General features: G+C 34.9%; 1 protein-coding gene across 8 annotated transcripts in view; it reads right to left on the bottom strand.

Moving 5' to 3' along the window:
- LOC113066093 (disks large-associated protein 1) overlaps window positions 1–22,535 on the bottom strand; it is a 120,178-nt gene that overhangs the window by 24,079 nt on the left and 73,564 nt on the right. For 7 of the 8 annotated variants that reach the window (XM_026237722.1, XM_026237727.1, XM_026237724.1 and 4 more), the window contains 3 exons: window positions 21,879–22,093; window positions 13,257–13,437; window positions 9,551–9,794 (listed from right to left, as the gene is read on the bottom strand). In XM_026237722.1, the coding sequence (XP_026093507.1) occupies window positions 9,551–9,794; window positions 13,257–13,437; window positions 21,879–22,093 (640 nt within the window). The remainder of the gene's footprint in view (window positions 1–9,550; window positions 9,795–13,256; window positions 13,438–21,878; window positions 22,094–22,535) is intronic. The other variant, XM_026237728.1, reaches the window with a different exon arrangement.

Here is a 22,535-nt window from a genome sequence, read left to right as displayed (position 1 = left end):
GTCTGTATTAATCGTCTTCAGTGGTGGATTGTTTATGATGTCACTGAGTCAGTCCATGCAGCCCTTTAAACAGGATGACATCAAAACGAGCTCAAAATGTCATTATGATGCACTCATGTCTATTCTAGTATAAGACTTCATCAAAACAATTCAAAACAACATCAACCTCTATTAAAATTTTGATTAATAAAAATATAAATAAACAAATAAAAAGGAGATGAATAAGAGAGAGAGAGAGAGAGAGAGAGAAAAGAAAAACAAAACAAAAAAGTAGAAAAATAAGAGTACTGTATCAATGACATCATCATTCTATCCTCTGTTCCCCAGGGCAACAGTTTAAATTATTTAGTTTTCATGGTAACAGCAGCATCCTCCTGTTTTCTATTGGCCTACATCAAAGACATCTTGACCCTTAATTGTCAACAAGAAAATGTCAGAACATAATGTTTTTTTGTTGTTGTTTGATTGTTTTTTCTACAAAAAACACTATGCAATGACTCCATTAATATTAAACACAGAAACTCCAGCAACAGCTTTTATTTATAGAGACAGGGCCGTCACAGGATAGCTACCTTGTAGGTGAAAAAAGTACTCTTAACTGTATTAAAATTTTTATATTTATAGTATAATTGTATTCTTAAAATCAAAAATAAACATAAAAAGCACATCCCAAAAAACCAGAAGGCTCAGGTACAGGACAAAGATAAATGCAAACGAAACAAATAAAAAAAAAATCGCCACACACTGATGAGGCTGCTCCCAAGGAATTTATTAAAGGGTTAATTTACCCAAAAAAGAAAATTAGCCCATAAATTACTCATCCTTAAGTCATCCTAGGTGTATATGACTTTCTCATTTCAGACAAAAGCAGTCAGAGTTATTTTAATGGCACGCAGCCGATGTTGCAGTGCATCTGTTCAAAAGAAGTTAAATAAAAAGTGCCCATCCATAAAAAAAAGAAGTTTCTCACATGGCTCCGGAGGGGTGAACAAAGGCCTCCTGTAGCGTATCAATACGTTTTTGTAAGAAACCACATTCAAAACGTAATAATCACTTTAATTTAGCTTGCAACAACAGTTGTACATGGAAGCATTTCCTGGGAGCATGACATATGGGGTCTTGAGTTTTTGTGTAAACCAACGTTTGTTAACAGGAGCAATGGAAGCAAAGTTTCCTTACTTCAGCAAAGGAAAACCAGTGTCCTCTTGGCTTATATCAAAATCCTTTGACATTCTTCTTTACATATCCTCGTTTTGTGCTTATACCTCATAGCTCATCTACCCGGAGCTGCTTCCTTGTACAACAGTGAGCACAAGCTACATCAAATTATGTTTTGAATATGGATATTTTTCTTACATAATGCATCGATTTGCTACAGGAGGCCTTTGTTCAGCCCCCAGAGCCACTTTTTGAATCACGGTTTTTCTTTATGGATGGGCGCTTTTTATTTTACTTCTTTTGAACTGATACATGCAACACCCGCTGAGTGCAATGAAACAGCTTGAAAGATCAGAGATCATTTTTAATTTAACTCCGACTGGATTCGTCTGAAAGAAGGAAGTCATATACACCTAGGATGACTTTATGGTGCGTAATTTATTTTCTAATTTCATTTTTGGGTGAACTTACCCTTTGATACAAAGTTTTGACCTTCAGGTCTTCATCAGTGCTGTGGGCAGCCTTGCACCGGCGTTTCCCGTTAAGGATGTCACAATTGTATTCTTAACTCAAAGTTTGTTAAAAAAATATTATTATTTTTTATGTATACTAGAAGTACTTTGGTAATAAATACATACTTAGTTGCACTTTTAAGAAATATGCTAAAATAGCTATATTTTATACTTACTTTAAAATGATTTAGCATTTAGTGGTTTGAAAGTATACGTATGTATCTTAATCACAAACTATTATGTAGACGTATACTGCAATATATTATAAATATTTATGTAATGAACGTGCTTCAGCCTGCTTTTCGAAAGGAAGATATCTTGAAAAATATTTTTTACATTTTAAGTAAGTATTTTAATTCATTGACACAAAAATGCATTATAGGTATAAAAAATATGCAAATGCATTCTTACATTGTACCAACTTTTATTATAGACCAATTTGGAGTAGACGTCACAGTTATATATCACTTGCAGCTGCGTGCAGATTGTGGTGGCAGAAACACACTGGGAACAAGTGAAAGGAAATGGGTAAAATCAATGGAATGAGAGAAAAAATTATGGTTGTGCTTTTAGACGTCAGCAATGGAATGGAAATCATTTTTATATAATATTTATATAATCCCTCCTTTTAAAGGATAAATTTGATTTAAACAATAGGTCGATATAATATTCACATATTGTATTAGCCCTGCAGTTAAAGCATGAAATATTTTTTTAAACCTATAACATTTTACATAACACTTAATTTAATATCTCAATTCTGACTTTTTTCTTGCAAGTACAAGTTTATATCTCCTAGTTTGGACTTTATAACTTAATTCAACTCAACAATTGCGAGTAAGTCAAGAAGTGTGGGCTTATAAACTCATGATTCTGAAACGAGTTGATTTTTCTTATCAAAAGTGTGAGATATATTGCATCTCTTCAGAGGACTTGGAAGAAACCACTCGATTCACTTGGATTGTGATGTTTGAAGTTGTGAAACGTGTACAATTTAGGTGACATTTTGGGACATTGTCCAATCTATTGGCAAAAACAATAATTTGTTGTTATAGCATGTGCACCATTAATATGTTTTTAAAACAAAGTTCTCTGTGTGTTTTTCTCCTCAACAATTTGTATTTGTAACAATTGTGTTAAATATAAATGAGTATTTTTCAGATGCTGTTGTGATAGAAGACAAATTGAAATCTGATTAAGAGAGTCCCAAGTATGCTTTTATCTCATATCACTGAATCTCAGTGTTAATTCTGGCTGAATTTCCAAATAAAGTGACTTCTAGGGCTTCAGCACTTCTGTTGTATATATATATATATATATATATATATATATATATATATATATATATATATATATATATATATATATACCATTTTAGAATGTTGAAAAATAGCATATAACAAACTAATAGTGGTAATGCATTTATAATGAACGTAAAAATGCTTTAAATTTTTTGAAAATGTACAATAAGTACATTAAAGTGAAGTATAAAAGTATAAAAGTCTATTTTAAATAATGTGAAGTACAATTACAAGATTGTACAACTTTAAGTACAAAAGTACAAAAAACTTACCTCTCAGGAGTTTCTTTGCCTATGCATGTGTGTTTGAGTTTTTTAGCCCTGTCTGACACCTGCTCCCTAATATCACATAGGACATACCAAAATAGACTGATGTTGGACAGAGTTCAGAATCTCTCCCTCTCTTTCTCCCTCTCTCCAACATACACAACAAAGCCACCATGAAGTCTTCGTCACAAAGAAACTATATGTCTGTATATATGTTCATGTGTATTACAAATGTTGCATTTTTATTAAAGAAGTATTTTATATTATTCATACAATTATATTGTTGAATATTAACATATTTAAGGGGAGACACTGCAGGCAAAAACACTTTTTTTTTTCATGTACCTGTCAATTTGACTTTCCAAAGTGTTTTTTTTTTTTCCAGACTAATGGAAAGAAAACACCCAAAATACACTGTTAAGTATTTCTTTTATAGCACTTTATATATTTGTGTCAATAGATTTCTCAAACTCTCAAAGCCGTTTTCTCAAAAAAAAAAAAAAAAAAAAAAAAAGATTGTGAAAATATATTGTTTTCTGGCTGTTCAAAGTATTTTCTGAATTATGGAGTGACAAAAAGAGATACCCATATTTCCCTCTGTAGAAACAATTGACTCTATTATGTAAAAAAAAAAAAAATGTAACAAGAATTTTGAAATTGATTTCATCCAGTGTTCAGATTTTTTTTACTAGAAATGTGTGCAAATTAGCGCATATTTCACTAAATAATGCCTCATTTGCACATTTATACATAACAGTTTAGAAAATGTATTTCAATGTAGGCTATAATTATCAATGTAATCAATCAACCTAGTAAGGTGATATAATTAATTATTTTACCCTATTCACCTGCAGTGTCTCATCTTAGTATTGTATCATGTATAGCCTACTATTAATTAATTTAATTTGTATATTAATAATGTTTAATTTTGTAGTAGGCTCATGAACAACTTATAAACTTCATGGATGTTGACTTGCATCTAGGGCAGTATGAGTAAGCAAAATATGATGGTCTCCTCCGTCATCTTTGTTAAATAGCCTACTATCAAACACAAACAAACAAATGACGAGAGAGAGAGAGAGAGAGAGAGAGAGGCGCGTGTGTACTCACAGAGGCGGCGGATCCAGCAGTCGCACATACCCTGTAATTTTCGGTAAGCGGTAACCGGTGAGAGAACGAGAGACAAAAGCGACTGAATGAACCGGCGGGATCTGTTAATAAACTCCAGCTTGGCTCTGAATGGGAGATAATGGCAGTTAACGTTCGCGCGCGCTCGTCTGCTGGATCGAGCTGCTAGTTCAGTCACGGGCGGGTACGGGACCGGCCCACGCCGTCACATCCGTTAAATACACCGATTCCCGTACGAGCAAACTTGAGCACATGGGACTTCCCACCCCTCTGAACCGACTAACCCCATCTATATTTGTTCATTTTAAATGGTCCAGCAGTGTGATGCATTTAATAATAATAATAATAGGCTACACATTGTATGCAGCTTCTCATGAAATAGGAAGTCATATGCTTGCATAATATTTATTAAAGAATGAGTAAAATGTTTTTCAAAACAGATATCAATCCACAGGACGTTTTGCATTCTTGACACAATATTTTGCTATTTAATGCTGTAAAGTGCTTTGACACAATATGTGCAGTTAAAAGCGCTATTTAAATAAAGGGTGACCTGACTTTACATGTTAACTTTCAAAAACTTTATTAGTTATGTTATATTTATGTTGTATATATATATATAAAATCAGGTTTTACTATCACATACGGGAATTTGATATAGCCTACATACAGCTTTAAAAATAACTATTCTTTGCCTATGAAAACTAATTCTGACATTAACATACACAGCTACATAATTATTATGCATGCCCTTCACTGATGCCTCTGGCAGCATCAAACACCAAACAGTGTTTGTGCTCAAGCCCGCCCTCATGTGGCAGAAAAACAACAGTAACACAACTCCCATCTGTTTCATCTCATTCTCCTCCTCATCACCATTGACTTCCAAAAGAACTGAGTCTCCCTCTCTACCTCTGCAGTCTTTAATACACTGTAATCACTTATAACCTTGTTCCCACAGTAATTCCACGTGTCTCGAAAAGACAAGCAGCCTACAATACATAATTACACTAGAAGCTATATGAGATGATCTCTCACCAGTCAACATAAATTACAAATATGGTTGATTTAGAGAGAAACATGATTTGCAATATTTTAGGACTTGCAGTAGCGAGGACCGCTTCAGATGTCCTCAAGCTGGTTTTTAAAAAGTTTCACTATTGTGTCAAATAATTGCTTTTCTAATCATCAAAGAATCTTGGAAAGGTATCACACTTTCCATAAAATAATAAGCAAAACAACATAAAAAAATACTACTATACTATTAATGATAATAAAATGTGTCTATAAGCCACAGATCAGCCTATCAGTCATATGACACTGAAGACTGGAGTAATGGCTGCTGAATATTCATACATTTTAATACATGTAAAAAATAAAGACACTGTTTAGTGTCAGTGATGAATCAGATCAAGAATGCTGACATCTATTTCTCTGGGCTCAGGACACTCAGTAGTGCTGATCTGAGGCTGGTGTCTCCTTGTAAGCTAGAGGCATGAACGCATTATATCCCATTACCCTCGAGAAAGAAGTAGACAGAGGAGAGGTATGGACTGAAAAGCAGATAATGCACACAAAAAGAGAAATTCTCAGACAGATGGGAAGTTTGAATCCTTTAATGCTGCGGAAATGAAATTTAGATCAAAGCCGCTAAAAGGACAAATGCGATACACACATTTATGTGCATCTGTGAGTGTGTGTCTATGTGTGTAACTTTGTCTAATCATTGTTGGATTTTATACAACAGTTACTGTAGCTCCCATCCTCAAATCTTATTGGCCGAGCCACTTTCCAAAAGTGCTGTTATATTACAGACCAACAGCACTGGGATATTTCACTGGTTGCGTCAAAAGTGTCGGTAAGACTTTACAATAAGGTTCCCTTTGTTAACATTAGTTAGTTATTATAAACTAACAATGACAAAATACTTCTTAAGCATCTTAGTTAATGTTGATTCCATCATTTACCAATACATTATTAAAATGAGAACTTGTATCTATCAATGTTAGTTAATGATCCTGAGCTAACGTGGAATGGTTGTTAACAACCATTAACAAAGATGATTAAAAACGAACAAATGTATGACTCATTGTAAGGTAATGATAATAAAATGCATTAAGTTTTAACCTTATTTTAAAGTGTAACCAAACAGTTTGTGTTTATCGTGTTCCAGATAGGACTGATATGGCCAAGAATATTATCAAAAACTATAATCTAAAAAAATATATATATACAGTATATAACTAACTAACTAACTAACTAAATAAATAAATAAATAAATAAATATATATATATATATATATATATATATATATATATATATATATATATATATATTAGTAACATTAAGGAAATGCATTCTATGTTTGTTAGACCTCAAGAATGAAGGTTTGTTTACAAGTAAACTTCAGAGAGCAAGCTCAGAGCCCCATTTTTTTAAATATATAAATTATTTTTTATAAATCAATATAAATTAATCATAAAATGGTGTCCAATAAAGTTAATTAATAAGCAATTGGATCATCATTCTAAAATGTAATAAAATGAAAATATTATAATTAATTTACAACAAAAGACTGCATGGTTGATTGATTTTTGTTATAACAACAACAATAACGTACAATAATAATAATGATGTACAGCAATAATAACAACAACACTGTAATGTTGTTAAAAATAATAACGATAAAAATAGTACAAATAATAATAATGATTTCCTTTAATGTAATGTTTCAATAAATTATATTTTAAAGAAAATCAACACAATCCTTATCATGAAGATGTAGACTTAATATAAAAAAAGAATCAAAAGTAAATTATTGATATATATAAATATTGATATCAGTATTGATTTACTGCCCAGCCCTAGATCTAGACCAGAGTGTTTGAGCATTTTTTTTTACTCCAGAGAAAGTTTCTCTCACCAATGAAATGGAATATTTTTAACAAACTGGTCAGATTTAGTCAAAAATGTATATTATTCAAAATATTATTCAATGTCTTGTTTACAGTACTTTCTTTTTCTGAACATAAAAACAATATCACACTCTTGACAATTGTGTTGTACTGAATATAAAATGCAGATATACACAGAATAAAACAATCAGGGATTTATGCTCCCAGCCAACACTGGATTTCTTTCTTTCTTTCTTTCTTTCTTTCTTTCTTTCTTTCTTTCTTTCTTTCTTTCTTTCTTTCTTTCTTTCTTTCTTTATGATCGATTTCTTCTGCGACTATAAGTCAATAATCAGTGTATGTGTGTTTTCACAGTCACAAAGCCTGAGGATAAAACATCAGGTGTGGTTGTGTTTCATTAAGTGTACATCTATATGAAACATATTGGTTGTTTGTTTTCATTTTGCCTTCGGCTCATGTGTTCTGCTGCCAGTGACTCCTCATGAAGGCTGTTCACATCGACAGTGATTTAAACCCTGGAGGTTGGCAAGCTACTGCACTTTTTGTTCTGTGTCAGCAATCCAGGACAACCGCTGTAACCAGCTGCGTCTTTCTTGAGGTGGATCATGTGAGGACCACTATTTAAACTCTCACATCACATCAGGATTAATTTGGAAAAATGCGTCAAACCCAAATGTTACATTAAATTTGCTTAACGTTTCCTCATCATTACTGTTAATGAGCCATGAAATGTAGTTTTAAAAGTATGTTCCAAACTCAAACCTGCAGCTCATTTATAAAGACTGCACCTATTTAAAAATGTGTTTCGCCGATTTCGGAGACAATCAGCTCCTGGGGGGGAAACGTTCCTGGTACAATTGTTCCAGGTCATTTAAGTGGAAATGCAGCACAAGTCAATTTAGGCGCTTTAGTGGTTAATAAACAGAACTGCACACATCCTGAGGAAAAACATTCTAACCAAAGCTACTTCTACGAGTTTATCTATGGTGAACCTCCCAGGTATGTGTTACTCTACAGCAGTGACGATCTGAACAGGCTACAATAGTCCAAAAATAATCACTTATTATAAATGTTTGTAATATTTGGGATAAGACAAAAAGGTGGTTTGATGTACTAGCTCATTATATACATTTTGCAATTTTTTTTCACATAAAAGAAAAAGTACATATAGTGTTTTAAATTATTACAATTATTACAATTAATGAATCTCTTTCTAAAGACAACAATCTGCAGATTATTGCGGAAGTGAAATATTTTTTTAAAAGTTTTTAATCCAAACTTGTAATAAATGTAAAGCAATATGTCTAAACAAGTTTTGTTCCAAATTTGAAGTTGATATAAAAAATAAAATAAAAAATAAAAAACTGAGGTTCCTATGCAATTTTTTTAGGTGCTATACCAAAATTTGCCACCGGGGGACACCCAAACTCCATTAAATTTGCATTTTAGGATGCATTTTTCTATCACAAATGTATAAATTTCTCTCTCAATATTACTTCTATCACAAAATAATGATTTGTATTTGTCAAAATTGTCAATACCTTTTGTTTGGTATTTTGGCCTTGCCTTTGTTGCACTTATTTTGGTTGTGTCCTTCTATATCCCTAGACTCATGTTGGACACAACATGTAAGATCTTTTTTTCACTATAAAGAACCTTTTGTGCAATGAAAAGGTTCCATAGATGTTAAATGATCTTCATTGAACCATCAATCCCAATAAAAAAAACCTTTATTTTTATAGCAGCAAGATGTCTGGAATTTATAATGCCATTTACAATTCAATAGTTATATTCAACAGCTACAGTTGACTATATATATATATATATATATATATATATATATATATATATATATATATATATATACTTTAAATAAAGTTATGATGGGTGACAATGACTAAACAGATTTTTAAAATGAGGAATGATGTGGAGAAAAAATATTTTAATATCTAGCTTAAAAAACATGTGCCAAGTTCTAGGAATTGGAATCTCCATTCTTCATGTGAATTATTTGAAATAATAATATAATAACTTTTTGTGTGTGTGTGTGAGATTTCGAACCCTGCCCTTCTAAACTATGAGTAAACAAGTAAAAACGATTCCATATATTTTCCAAACAACTTGAACAGATGTGTTTGCACATTCTAATAATTACTTTCCAGAAATGAAAAAAAAGGCATTAGTAATTAGAAATATTTTTTTAAGAAAATATTATTCCAAACTCCTACAATAATAGTAGTTATCTTACCAGGTTTTAAGGTGCTCGTACCTGTACTGTTCTGGATGGTTCTAACAGTAGTTGTACTTCGAGGTGGTGAGATGGCTTGACGTATCGCTCTCTCCTCTTCTTCCTCCTGCGAGCAGCCCTTTTCGATGGCCCGCACATAACTGTGGCTCCTCACGCGGAAGCATCCGGACCCCGGCAAATCCAGAGCATCCACAGCCTGAGAAGTTTCACTGAACACACTCTCACACACGGCCTCGATCTGCCCGTTCACTTCCACCTCGCTCACCTGCAGGGGGAGACAACGCGTCACCACATGCTGTCTTGGGATAGCTGAATGAGCAGCTTTCAAGATGTTAGCTCAAGGCTTATTCATGTACAATGACTTTAAATCACTGTTTTAAGAGGGCAGAGGATTCTAGTGAGATCATATGAAGTTCTGCAAAGCTCTACAAACATACATGTGACTTTTCACACTAAACCCAGGATTAAGGTTAGTTTTAACCCTATTGTTTCATACATTTTGAATTTTGACATTATGTATTTCATGACTTTTAGTCCCGAGTTATGAATACTAAGGGTATGGTAAAACTATACCACATGTGAAGGGATGTATAAAACTGATAACCAAAGATTAAAATGAATCATTTGGAAAAGTAGTCAAAAATAGTGATCTCATTATAGAAAATGAATTCACTTTTAAAATGCAAAAGTATTTTAACATAATATATATGTTTGATTCATTCGTTAATCAATTTTTATTTGTATATCATATAAATTGTATTATTTATATTATAGTTTTTTAGATACACTTAACAATTAAATAGAATACAATACAAAATATACAAATGCAAATAAAATAATATGTATGAATAAATTATCAAATATATATATTGTGTTATTATAATTTAACTAAATTCATATAAGTATGTTAATACAATATTTAAATTAAAGTACTAATAAACCTGCATTCACAATCTAAGATCCTTTGTTGCCATATAAACCTTTTTTAGTGTTGGAAAATGTCTCTCAGAAATGTTGAAACATCAAGCAAAACATTTAACAAAATACAAAAGCAAGCAAGAAAATTGCAAAGAATAAAAAACACTAGTGTATTAGTGTGTTTAAGAAAAATATGTGATGTTATTTTTTTTATAGAATTTAACGTATATTTACTTACTAATCAATTTCATTTCAGCTTAAAATATCATGACATCCTAAATAATATTGATGTAAGATAAATTATTGGGGGATGTGCAAATTGTTAAATCCTGAGCTGTAATTTGTCATGTAGGCTCAGTTTATCCCTCTTACGGCCAAGCTGCATCTTGAATAATAGGGTTAAACACACTAATACAGACAACAGAAAAAAAGAGTGCAGAGGGGAGGAAATTTGTACAAGTGAAAGCAAAATCAGGTGCTCTTTCTATACTACAGCCGAGAAGCTGAAGAAGCGTGATTGGATTTGTACAGAAACTTATCAGAGGAAGTGAGCTAAGCATGACCTAAGGTTGGAAAGGAAGTGGAAACATAAGGTTTTGAGCATCATGTGACTGGAGGACTAATAGTGAGTTGTGATTGGAGGATAGACAGCAGAGTGTTTGTCATCGGCTAAAAGAGACTACAGAGAAACATGCTCCAATATTTGCAAATCATCTAGTAGCAATAAAAACCCATAGAGAAACACACCACACTGACACATATGTATGCATGTACACACATACAAGGCCCAACATTCACGATACACATGAGGGACCAATGGTGAGCAGACTGAGATTTTTGTCTCAAAAAAGATTATGTATCCCCAGGGAGCCAAAAAGACACACTTTCACACATATGCCTGAGGGCAGTGTCTTTTTTTCGTGGGTGGGAGGAAGCAGCTCTCTAAAAGTTTAGGGCTGCTCTCTGTTTGAGTGAGCCGTCAGCCTCTGAACACTCACCTTAAAATTGTCCCAGTTGTAAATGCTGCCTGTCACCTTATCCCAGGACTACAGAAGCTAATCTTGACAACTCACTTTAAAAGCCCATGCTAACAGACACTAATCCTGAAAACGCACCATAAAAATCTCTTAGCTACACATGCTAACAAGGAAGAACACCACTTAAAAGGCTTCACTGACTCCAACTCTCCTTGAAAATTACCGTCAAGTATTTAAACTAACAGTAGCTAAACATGACAACTCATCTCCACACACTTACACATATTTTGTTACTAGCATCTACTCCTCCTGTTAGCTATAACAGCCTAAAGCACTGCACGGGCCTCAAATCTAGGCCTTAGCCCGGCCCTTGTCCGACAGCTTACCAGAATTCTCAGAATTTGGGCGGCATTATGCAAATATTTCCGTGTTTGAATGAACCGCTTTAATGAACCACTAAATTTTTTTTTAAAATCCCTTTTCAAGAAATATAATAAATGGCTCGTTTGGACTACAGCGTTGTTTTCTGGGTTTTTGTGATGTCACAAAGTGACTCATTAGAATATCATTAAAATAATTCCTGCCTATGGAAATTTAAATGGTTGGGGGGTGGGGAGGGGCGAGGTTGTGGTTAGAACGATGAGTTGAATTCATCAGACAAGACAATGATGAAGAAGAAGTGCTTTTTGTTTTGTAATACATAAAGCAATTCATAAATAACTATTAAAATTTATTAAAATTGACAGCAATGCATATTTACAGTACCTTGGTGATTTCAGAATACATATTCATGTTGCACTTAATCTGTACATAGTAAATGCAGTTATTTTCAGCGGATGGGGGATGTGCCCAAAGCGTTAATCCGTATTCAGAAAATCAGAGAAAACAAATAACGTTTTCTAACGGTTGCCTGTTACATTACAGCAGGGGGCGTAGATTATGAGGGGGACGCGGGGGACGTGTCCCCCCCACTTTTAATATCACGAAAATTCGTCGGTCAAGTTTGTTCGCGTAGAGGTTTTCAAGAGCTGTTGTGAAAATATATAGATTTAAACTCAAAGAGACAGGACAGTCTGCGCATAACCTGATATTTTATTCGAACCCAGAAGACGAGATGAACATCACGGAGTGCTAAACTCTCCTGCAGTGTGCGTTTCATTCATAGAAAGTCATTCCAGGAAACTCCTAATATGGACAAAAGCATCCATCAATTGCTTTATGAAAACAGTTATTTTCACAGAAAAACAGACATTTTTGGAAACACGAAGACATTAGTATATACGATTACGACAATATATGGTTTTTCAAATCATCTCCAGCAGGTGATAAATAAACTATATGAACAATTCAGTGCTAGCACATGCTATCAAATGGCAATGTGTTCAGCTGCATACGTTCACTATTATTTGTGTCAAAATTGAAGTATACTTGGGGCTTTAGCCTTATTGTCAAGAGGTACACTAACTAGGGCACCTTTAACACAGTATTCACGAACATACGATTTGTAATGCTAATCCTAATCTTCCATACCATAGTGATAGTACGCAAATTCAAATTCTGAATAACGCATGGATAAAGAGATGATAATGAGATGATTCTATGAGATGATCAATGGAATTGAGCAAAAATTTAGTACTTGAGCAAAATGTAACTCCTTTTTGTTTGCATTTTTTTCCTCCCCTTTGCAAACCTTCTTGAAGGCTGACGTTGAGGAAGGCTCTGGTTGGAAATCACCTTTAGGATCTGATCCAGGCCCAGTTGTTGTTTCCCACTGGTGTAAGATCAGTATCTTAATGGTGATTTCCACCAGAGAATGAGGGGCGATGACCAACCTGGCTGATGGTGCTCATGGCCCTCATGTAGCTCTCGTTTCGGGAGCGAAATTTTGGTGAGGCCAGCAGACCGGCCGGGTCCAGACTGTCCAAACTGCGGTTGATTGAAACCTCACTCACCGCTCGCAGGTAACTGTGACTCCGGATCTGCAGCTTGGGGGAATGGGACTCCGTACTGATCCTGCAAACAGAAAGAGAACGAGAACAGGTCTACAAGTATTTAATGAGGTATGGGAATGAAATGAGAGGTGAGATTACTCTTGTAACTCGCACCCCATTCATCACAATCCTTTGTTTTCCTCAAACAGAAATCTCACAATCATTACTGTGGACCTAAAAACAACTCAACCTATGTGTGTGTGTTTTAGTGTACTCTTCATATATCTAAGACCAAAGTAAACATGAACTCCTCATAATTAGTACTAGCTTTCACCTGTTTGTGTTTAGATGTGGATGGGCAATCAGGTCCTTGAAATATGAACACAGAAACATATTAAAGTGCACAAACACACATTCTATCCCTCCAGGTCGAGTCAATCTTAATTATGGATGTGGCTCTTAAAATAGTATGCAGTTACAGCTAGAAAAAAAACACATATTAGTCATTCTTCACTGGAGTGAGGAATGTAGAGAGAGAGAAAAAGAGAGAGGGAGTAAAAGAGAAACAAAGAGGGAAGAATGCGGGAAAAGTACATAAATAGATTTAGAGGAAGAGATGACAGTGGATGAATAAATTAAAGCAGCTATCTATGAAAAAAACAACTAAATAGTAGAAGTTTGCTGAGGTGTACTAGGAGAAGGAAAGCATGTAATTATATATAGTGGAAAAATAGGACAATGCTCAGTTATTCTGCTTACATGCTGTTATTCTGGAGCTCAGCTTTTTACAAAGTTTTCACATTTTATGCTGTAGATAAATTATGCACACATTTAATACACTGAAACTATTTAAGCATGTTTCAATTATTTGAAATTAAAAACATTATAGCTGATTTTAATATAAATAAGGATTTTTCAAAATGTTTTGGTTAAAGTTTGGTCTGTTGCAGTATGACACATTATCATCATTTAAAATTGTATAACTAATCATATATAATAAATGAATATTAATGGGGTCATATAATGCCATTACAAGTTGTCCTTTCTCTTTGGAGTGTTACAAGCTGTTTGTGAATAGATAAGATCCCTTAAGTTGCAAACACTAAATTCTCAAACCCAAAGAGATATTCTTTATAAAAGTTAAGACATGTCCATGCCCCCCTAAAATGGCTCATTCTAAAATGCCCCCACATGTCTACGTCACGATGTGGGAATATTTGCATAATGCCACTCAAATGTTCATGCAAAGAAAGAAGGCTGTGTGTTTCCTTGCAAAAGTTAAAATACTTTGTTTGGCCTTCCAAAAGAGGACACAACTAGAAATCAGTGGTTAAGTTGTATTTACAACACTGTTCCACAACAGTCCATCCCAAATATTCAGATGTGTGCAGTGCATTTTATGGAGGACTGTTTCCTGATGCTGGGAGACTAGTTCAATGCCAGCTGTTCTGACTCACAAACTGTAAGTACATTTACATATTTAAAGGATTTGCCACTGATGATTCAAACCCGAGTTTTGAGCAGTGTAGAGTAGCGCTTGTTGTTTGTCATTTCTCTGATCACAAATGCAGACATGGTTTTATGTTTACGCAGCACGATACCCAACTCAATGCATAAAAAACAGTATAAGTCATTATAATTCATAATTATATCCCCACTGGATACAACAAATGCCTCGTTTGTAGGGGTGACCCCAAATAGTCGACGAATCAATGCTTTGATTCAAGGAGCCTGATTCGATTACCAATCTAACAGTCGTGTTTTCGCGCAATAAGTTAATATACAGCCTATTATGATGAAGAGGAGCATCTTGGCAGCAGGGATTTAAAACTTTACCAAGACTCAAACTGACACAGGCAGAAACTGGATTTTTTTGAACTGGTACGGTACAAGTGATTTCAGAACATTTCAGCGGGTGTATATATATCGTGGATAAATTATTTACCTGATGTAAGATGCATTTGGTTTTGAGTCAAGCAATTCATTGTAGTACTACGGTGATATCTTTTCAGCGCACAGTGCGAGCAGGACAAACTACAATGCAGAACATTAATAACTATGACTGGGACTGTTATATACGTACTATTATAATGAGAACACCATTATACTAAAACACTATGAATTTTCAGAGTTTAGCTGAAGGGTTTCTGCACATTGTTCCGTGAAGAACGCGTCCACAAATGGAGTGCATTCGGGCCGTTTTGCAAATAGCCTTTAAGTCTTAGTATTAACGTTATGTTGTATAAATAACGAAGCGTATTCTATATGAAATTATGAGTTAATCTCATTGATTAAAAACTTGCTATCAAATGCGTCCACTCTACTGGTCATCTTCAGCGCACGCAGCTCAAAACAGAAATGCAGAACATTAACTGCTAACGTTTTAGGCTAACGTTATAATGAAAGCACTATTGTAAAAAGTAAAAAAAAAAAAAGTTAATTGTTATGGTTTCGCCAACGTTAAGTGTTAGATATCTGTTAATCAAAACATAAAACATTATTTACCCCATTTATATCTGCAAGGTGATCGTTACACATTTTTCCTTTGTGTTAAAGCTGCATTAGGTAACTTTTGTAAAAATATATTTTTTACATATTTGTTAAACCTGTCATTATGTCCACAGATAATCTGTGAAAAAAATCAAGCTCCTCTGTCTCCTCCCAGTGGTCCTATTGCCATTTACAGAAAATCCATTGCTCCCGTTAAGAAACAACCAATCAGAGCTGAGGTCCGTAACTTTGTTTGTGTTCAAAATGTAGAAAAATGTATATAATAAGCGAGTACACCATGAATCAATTTTCCAAACCGTGTTTTTAGCTTGAATCACTAGGGTGCACCTATAATAAGTGTTTATATTCAGACTATTTTAGATTGCTTCGGGAATACCGGGGCGGAGTAACCCAGTACCTTTTTGATTCTTCATAGACATAAACAGAGAGAAGTAGTTCCGGCTACGATGTTCTTCCGCAAGGCGCAAGCAGTTCTGTTCATTGACCGCTAGAGCGTCAAAAGTTACCTACCGCAGCTTTAACATCAGTAATTATGTTAGTCGAATGTCTGACTTGACTCTTGTTAATGTATTTTTCCCCGCCCCCAAATATATGATTCGACTATCAGTTGAAAATTCCGATTTGACTAGGAAAATCCTTAGTTGGGTACACCTCTACTTATTTGTAATGGGTTTTATTGGTTTTGTCTCGTCGCGCCGGTGTTCTGGTGATTTGTGTCAGATTTTTCAACCTCCCATTAAAACAGATGGTAGTATAATTCATATGCAAAATCCTTTATTATCATGTACACCTAACGTTTCCCCCTGCGGTTCTCAATTTCAGCCCTTGTGCCCCACAGCTCTGCATATTTTGCATGTCTCTCTTTATTAACACACCTGATTCAGATTATCAGCTCGTTAGAAGTGAGCTCCATGTATGAACTGTGTTCCCATGGTCCCTACACAGTGTTCATTGCTCCCTACTCCCTGAGAAGGGGAAATCCGTTGAAGTTTACCTCACTTCAGAACATTCATTCACAGATTTGCGCTGCGCAACGTCTTCACACACGGACAAGTGTAACATTATATACATCTGTAAATAAATACAATTTAAATTCACATCTCGTACACTTCAATGCACTTTGAATGGAACATATACATTCACTTCGAACTGGAATCATGACGGAATATCCACTTCACAGGCCACTTACATTCAAATAGAACAAACGTCTGAAGGGATAAGAGAAACATATCCTAAACCTACCCTTACGGTAGCATAAATACAGTGTTGGTAGCATAATCTAATAGGTAGCAATATTTGTTAGAACACCAGGAAACGGCATAACAGTATGTTAATGGGCATAACATTTTCATCACATGCTTGAGGTATTCAGCCAATCACAACGCACTGGATAGCTGGCCAATCAGAGCACATCTTACTTTTCATACCAATGATCTTTGTAAAATTTGACATGTTTCAGAAAGGCGGGGTGTAAAGGAGAAACAATAATGTAAATTATGTGGAATTATAATTTTTTTGAACCGCATTAACACATTTCATTACACCAAATACACAAAATAATGTTTTTTTCCTTTTTTTTTTTTTTTTCAACATCATATGAACCCTATAAATAGCTTATGGCTCAGGTTCAACATCTGTGGAATTGTTTTGCAGAAATAAAGGAAATATCTATCTATAATGAGCACAGGCCTCAGAGGACTGCATATTTATTACCTAACGCAACATTTTTTCTCTCTGTGTATACATGTGGTTGTATAAATACACATGAATGCACGTCTACTATATTACTGTGTGTCTGAACAGAAAGTGTGTTTATGGTTCAAAGGCTTAGAAATTTCTACTTCTATTGGGTAATATTTACCAGCACAGTTTCATGTATGTGTGTGTACAGGAGTTCATGTGTATTTGAATGTGTGTGTCCATTTCTGAGTTCAATCAATGATATAAATATCCTATGCTGCAGCACTTCCTGTCAAGCATAAAAAGATAAAGAGCACATCACAGGGACCCCACGCGCTGTTCGCCATTCCCTACACACTGAGAAGGGAATATCTGAAGAGTTCAAAATGCATTCATTTGGAACGACATTACTTTATTGATGCACATTAGGTTTTTAACATCATACGCTTGAGAAGATTAAATATATAATATGAATTATATTGTTATATTGTTTCCATATATATATATATATATATATATATATATATATATATACGTTTACACGTCCTAGTGTAATTCTGTAAAATGTAAATATTACAAAATATTTAAATTAAATTAAATTCAATGTATTAAAAACATTAATTAAATATATATATATATATATATATATATATATATATATATATATATATATATATATATATATATATATATTTGAGTAGTGAAAACTGTTAAAACAATTTAAAATAACCTCTTTCTATTTAAATATATTTTAAAATGAAATTAATTTATTTGATGGCAAAGCTGAATTCTCAGCTTTTATTCCAGCCTTCAAAAACAAACAACAAAAAAATGTGCCACGTGGAAATTTATATATTTTTTTCACAACCCTTTAATGAATAGAAAAGTTCAAAAGAACATGATTTATTTGAAATGGAAATCTTTTGTGACATGATAATTACATATAAATGTCCATCGTTGCTGAATAAAAGTATTAAAGGGGTCATATGATGCTTTATCCATGCACTGACTCAGTGCATTGTGATTGGCTGAACAAAGCAAACACTCGTCGGAAAGGTAACACCTCTTTCCATAATTGCGAGCTTCATCTTTCAAAATAAATGTAAGGACAGTTAATAATGTCCTTAGTTTTACCATCAGTTCAAGCCCGAAAGAGTAACAGAGTCGCGTGACAGACACAGTGATGAAGCTTGTATGTGTTTGCAGTAACAAGCCATGGAAGGTTAAAGGGATAGTTCACTTTGAAATTAAATTTTGGTATGTTTTAGCTTACCTCAAGGGCATCCAAGATATAGGTGTCTTTGTTTCCGCAGTAGTTTCAATTTTGATATTTTTAAGTCAAACCGTTCTTGTCTGTCACTCATGTAATGCAGGTCTACGGTCACCACCTCAAAGAGCCTGCACAGACAAATCCAAATTAAACAATTCCCCACACATTGATGGCCTAAGACACAAACGAGCAGTGTGTGTGAGTAAAGAACAGTATATATATATTTTTTTACCTCTTATACACAACCACGTCCAAGTGATCTGAGGGCGCTCGCGCTTCCTGGTGTGTGATGTGTGAGCGTGTTCTGGCTTAGTCTGCGCAAGCGCAGGAAGTGATCTCTCACGTGTACGACACTCATGGTTTACTGTTTACCACACGATACGCCACCAATCTGCACTGTCTGAAATATAATGCAGTAATTGTAATTGATTAACTGGTTCATAATGCACCCTATAATCGTTGCGATAATAATAAAAATACAACACATTACTCACTCTACTGACAGCGTGCCACTGGGTCCCTCTGGCAAACTAAAAAAACATAAAGTGACGTGACATACGGACAAGTATGGTGACCCAACTCAGAATTCGTGCTCTGCTTTTAACGAATCCAAAGTGCACACACACAGCAGTGAACACACACCCGGAGCAGTGGGCAGCCATTGGGCTGCCGTGCCCGGGGAGCAGTTGGGGGTTCGGTACCTTTCTCAAGGGCACCTAAGTCATGGTATTGAAGTTGGAGAGAGTACTGTACATGCACTCCCCCCACCAACAATTCCTGCCGGCCCGAGACTCGGAACTCACAACCCTTTGATTGCGAGCCCGACTATCTAACCAGAGGCCACGGCTTCCCCTTTCAACTAAACACAACATGCAAAACGCTGCGGCTCAACAGCAGAGAAAACTCAGGATCTTCAGTCAGGCAGGTTTGTGATGCGATACTGTCAATGTCCTCATCATCGTCTTGTCGTTGTGGCATTGCTATGTTCCATTCGTGACAACATATGCTCTCCACTTATGTTGGCATCTCACAAGACTTGCTACTAAAACACCACCAATTTTGAAGAGATCTCGATCTCTCTGAGGCTTGAAGACCTGCTGCTGCAGCGGATGCTTCCTTCATCACTCTGAGTACTTGATCTGTGCATTCTGGTTCAAATAAATATTCAACGTTTTTTGTTGATATATCGAAATCGTCTTCCATTGTGATTTCCTGTATGTCTAAATATGTTTATATCTTAACAGTAAAAGGTAACACTTCCGAAATCTGTGTAAACAATGAGTGACGTACATGCGCGAGAGATCACTTGTGCCGCTTCCCAGCGCTTGCGCAGATTAAGCCAGATTGCGCAAACGTCACACATCAGGAAGCATGCACGCCCTCAGATCAGTGGGACAAGGTTGTGTACAAGAGGTAAAAATGATATAAATACAGTAAGTTTTCTCACACAAACCGCTCATTTCATGTTTTAGGTCATCAATGTGTACTTACGATGGGGAATTGTTTAATTTGGACTTCTCTGTGCATGCTCTTTGAGGTGGTGACCATAGACCTCCGTTGTATGAGTCACAGACAAGAATGGTTTGACCTAAAAATATCAGAATGGAAACAAGCTAAACTAGCTAAAACATACAAAAAATTTAATTTCAAAGTGAACTATCCCTTTAAGACAGCTGACTCCACTGTGTGACCCTGTCTCTCTCTCTCTTTCACATGCACACACACACACACACACACACACACACACACACACACACACGACAAGCAAAACTCTGCATTTGAATAGTCTATAGCAAATACTTAAACTAATAACAAAACATACGTACAGTAGGTGATTCAGAAGTGCCAGATTGTCATAGCAAAGTCAGAATTACCTCTCCTAGGTAAACTAAATGGTCATCCATAAAATGTGTTGCTGTTCTGTTGTTAGTAATCTTAAAGATTCCTAAATGCATCAAGGCCAAATAAAGTGCTTTTGCTTTCGCTTAGATAACACTAACACTAAATGCAGTTACTGAAACCATGCCTTCTTTCTTTGTGTGAACATTTGGTTGGCATTACACAAATATTTCCACATTGTAACATAGATATGTGGGGGCGTGTTAGAATGAGACGTTTTCGGGAGGGTGGCCGCATCTTAACTTTTATAAAGAATATCTCTTTGGATTTGAGACTTTAGTCTTTTCAACTTTACAGATCTCCTTCATGAACCAAGAGCTTGAAACACTCCAAAGAGAAAGGAAAACTTGAAATCGCACCATATGACCCCTTTAATTTAATTAAAAATAAGGGTATTTTATTACACTGCACTGATGAGCATCTGTTGTTGTCACAGCGATGATGTTCACATTATACAAATCCTGTTTGCAAAGTTTACACACCAAAGCTCACTTTTACACACAGAACCAAAAGTGAGTGTTGATTCTCTTTATAATACAAATTAGTTTGCTCTCTGTGGGATTCTAAAAGTGACTGACTTCACTGTATATTTTCTAAGTTGGATATGTTGCCACTGTATAGTAGTACACGGCTATAATAGCAATATGCATGTTAATTAATAAATACTGAAGCCTTTGAAGTACTTTTATTAAAAAGGCCCACTTTCAGATGATATAACAGTGTGAAACTGAATAAATGAAGGAACTATAAAGGCACAGGAAAATTCCCTATGAAATTACTTTGTTCTGTTGAATTTTTAATAAAGGGGAGAGTTAAAGGTTTGCACTGTACTGGTAAGAGTCTCGGGACATTAAGGGGTTTTATATGAAATTGCACAGAGTGTGTGTATGCATTTGTGTGTGAACAGAGATGGATTTAAGGATGGGACTACACAGTCTCTAGAGACTCATTCTAACAGCACTTAGAGATGCGGAGTGGGTGGATTGCCCATAAAATACCATGTTTAAAATCACCCCAGACAAGATGAAGGTTCATTGAAATTGCAGAAGGATCGGCAGGTCTAAGCACATACAGACAAGACATACACATACAGCACATGTATTTAATTTCCCATGTGATTTCACGGCAGCAAAATGCACAAGCTAATACTTTTCCAGACTCACTTGAGTGTGGTCATCTCAGTGAGGGATGGCTGGGTGGCTTTCAGGTAACTGGCTCTCCGGGCCTGGACTTTGGGTGACGGTTTTGGGCTGCAGTCCGAGTCTCCGCTGTCCTCCTCTGCCATAGCCTTGATGTAGCTGCCGCTCCTCATCCTCCTGCACGGGATCTCGTCATCCTGACCCACAAGCGAGAAGCCACCCCACTCATCCTGAGGAACCTGCAAAGAATGAGAGAATGTTAGCTTCTCATAAACACCTGGTCTGCCTGTAACACTCAATAATAATGACAAGCAATAAAGCAGACAGAGAATAGAGAATTAATTAGATAATAAATGAAAACAAATGATTAGATAATATGAATTCATATGATCATTCAAACATTTATATCAGTTAACACATTAATTTATAGAAAGTTGCAAATTTTAATTATTAATATGTATATTATAAATATTGTGGATTATATATATATAATATTTTTTTCAGAATTGCATTATTTCAACTAATTTATTACAGTTAGTTGGCAAGGCAACATTTCTTCAAGATTCAATTATTTTATCAAATTATTATCAAATACTCAATTATAGATAACAAAATAGATTTTTTTTTGTAAACATCAACTGCTAAATAATTTATAAATGCACATAAACACTGTAAATTATT

Source organism: Carassius auratus, chromosome 49 (assembly GCF_003368295.1).
Source record: "Carassius auratus strain Wakin chromosome 49, ASM336829v1, whole genome shotgun sequence".
Lineage (NCBI taxonomy): Eukaryota > Metazoa > Chordata > Actinopteri > Cypriniformes > Cyprinidae > Carassius > Carassius auratus.
The sequence above is the reverse complement of the archived record's forward strand: the minus strand, read 5'-3'. Positions and strand labels throughout refer to the sequence as shown.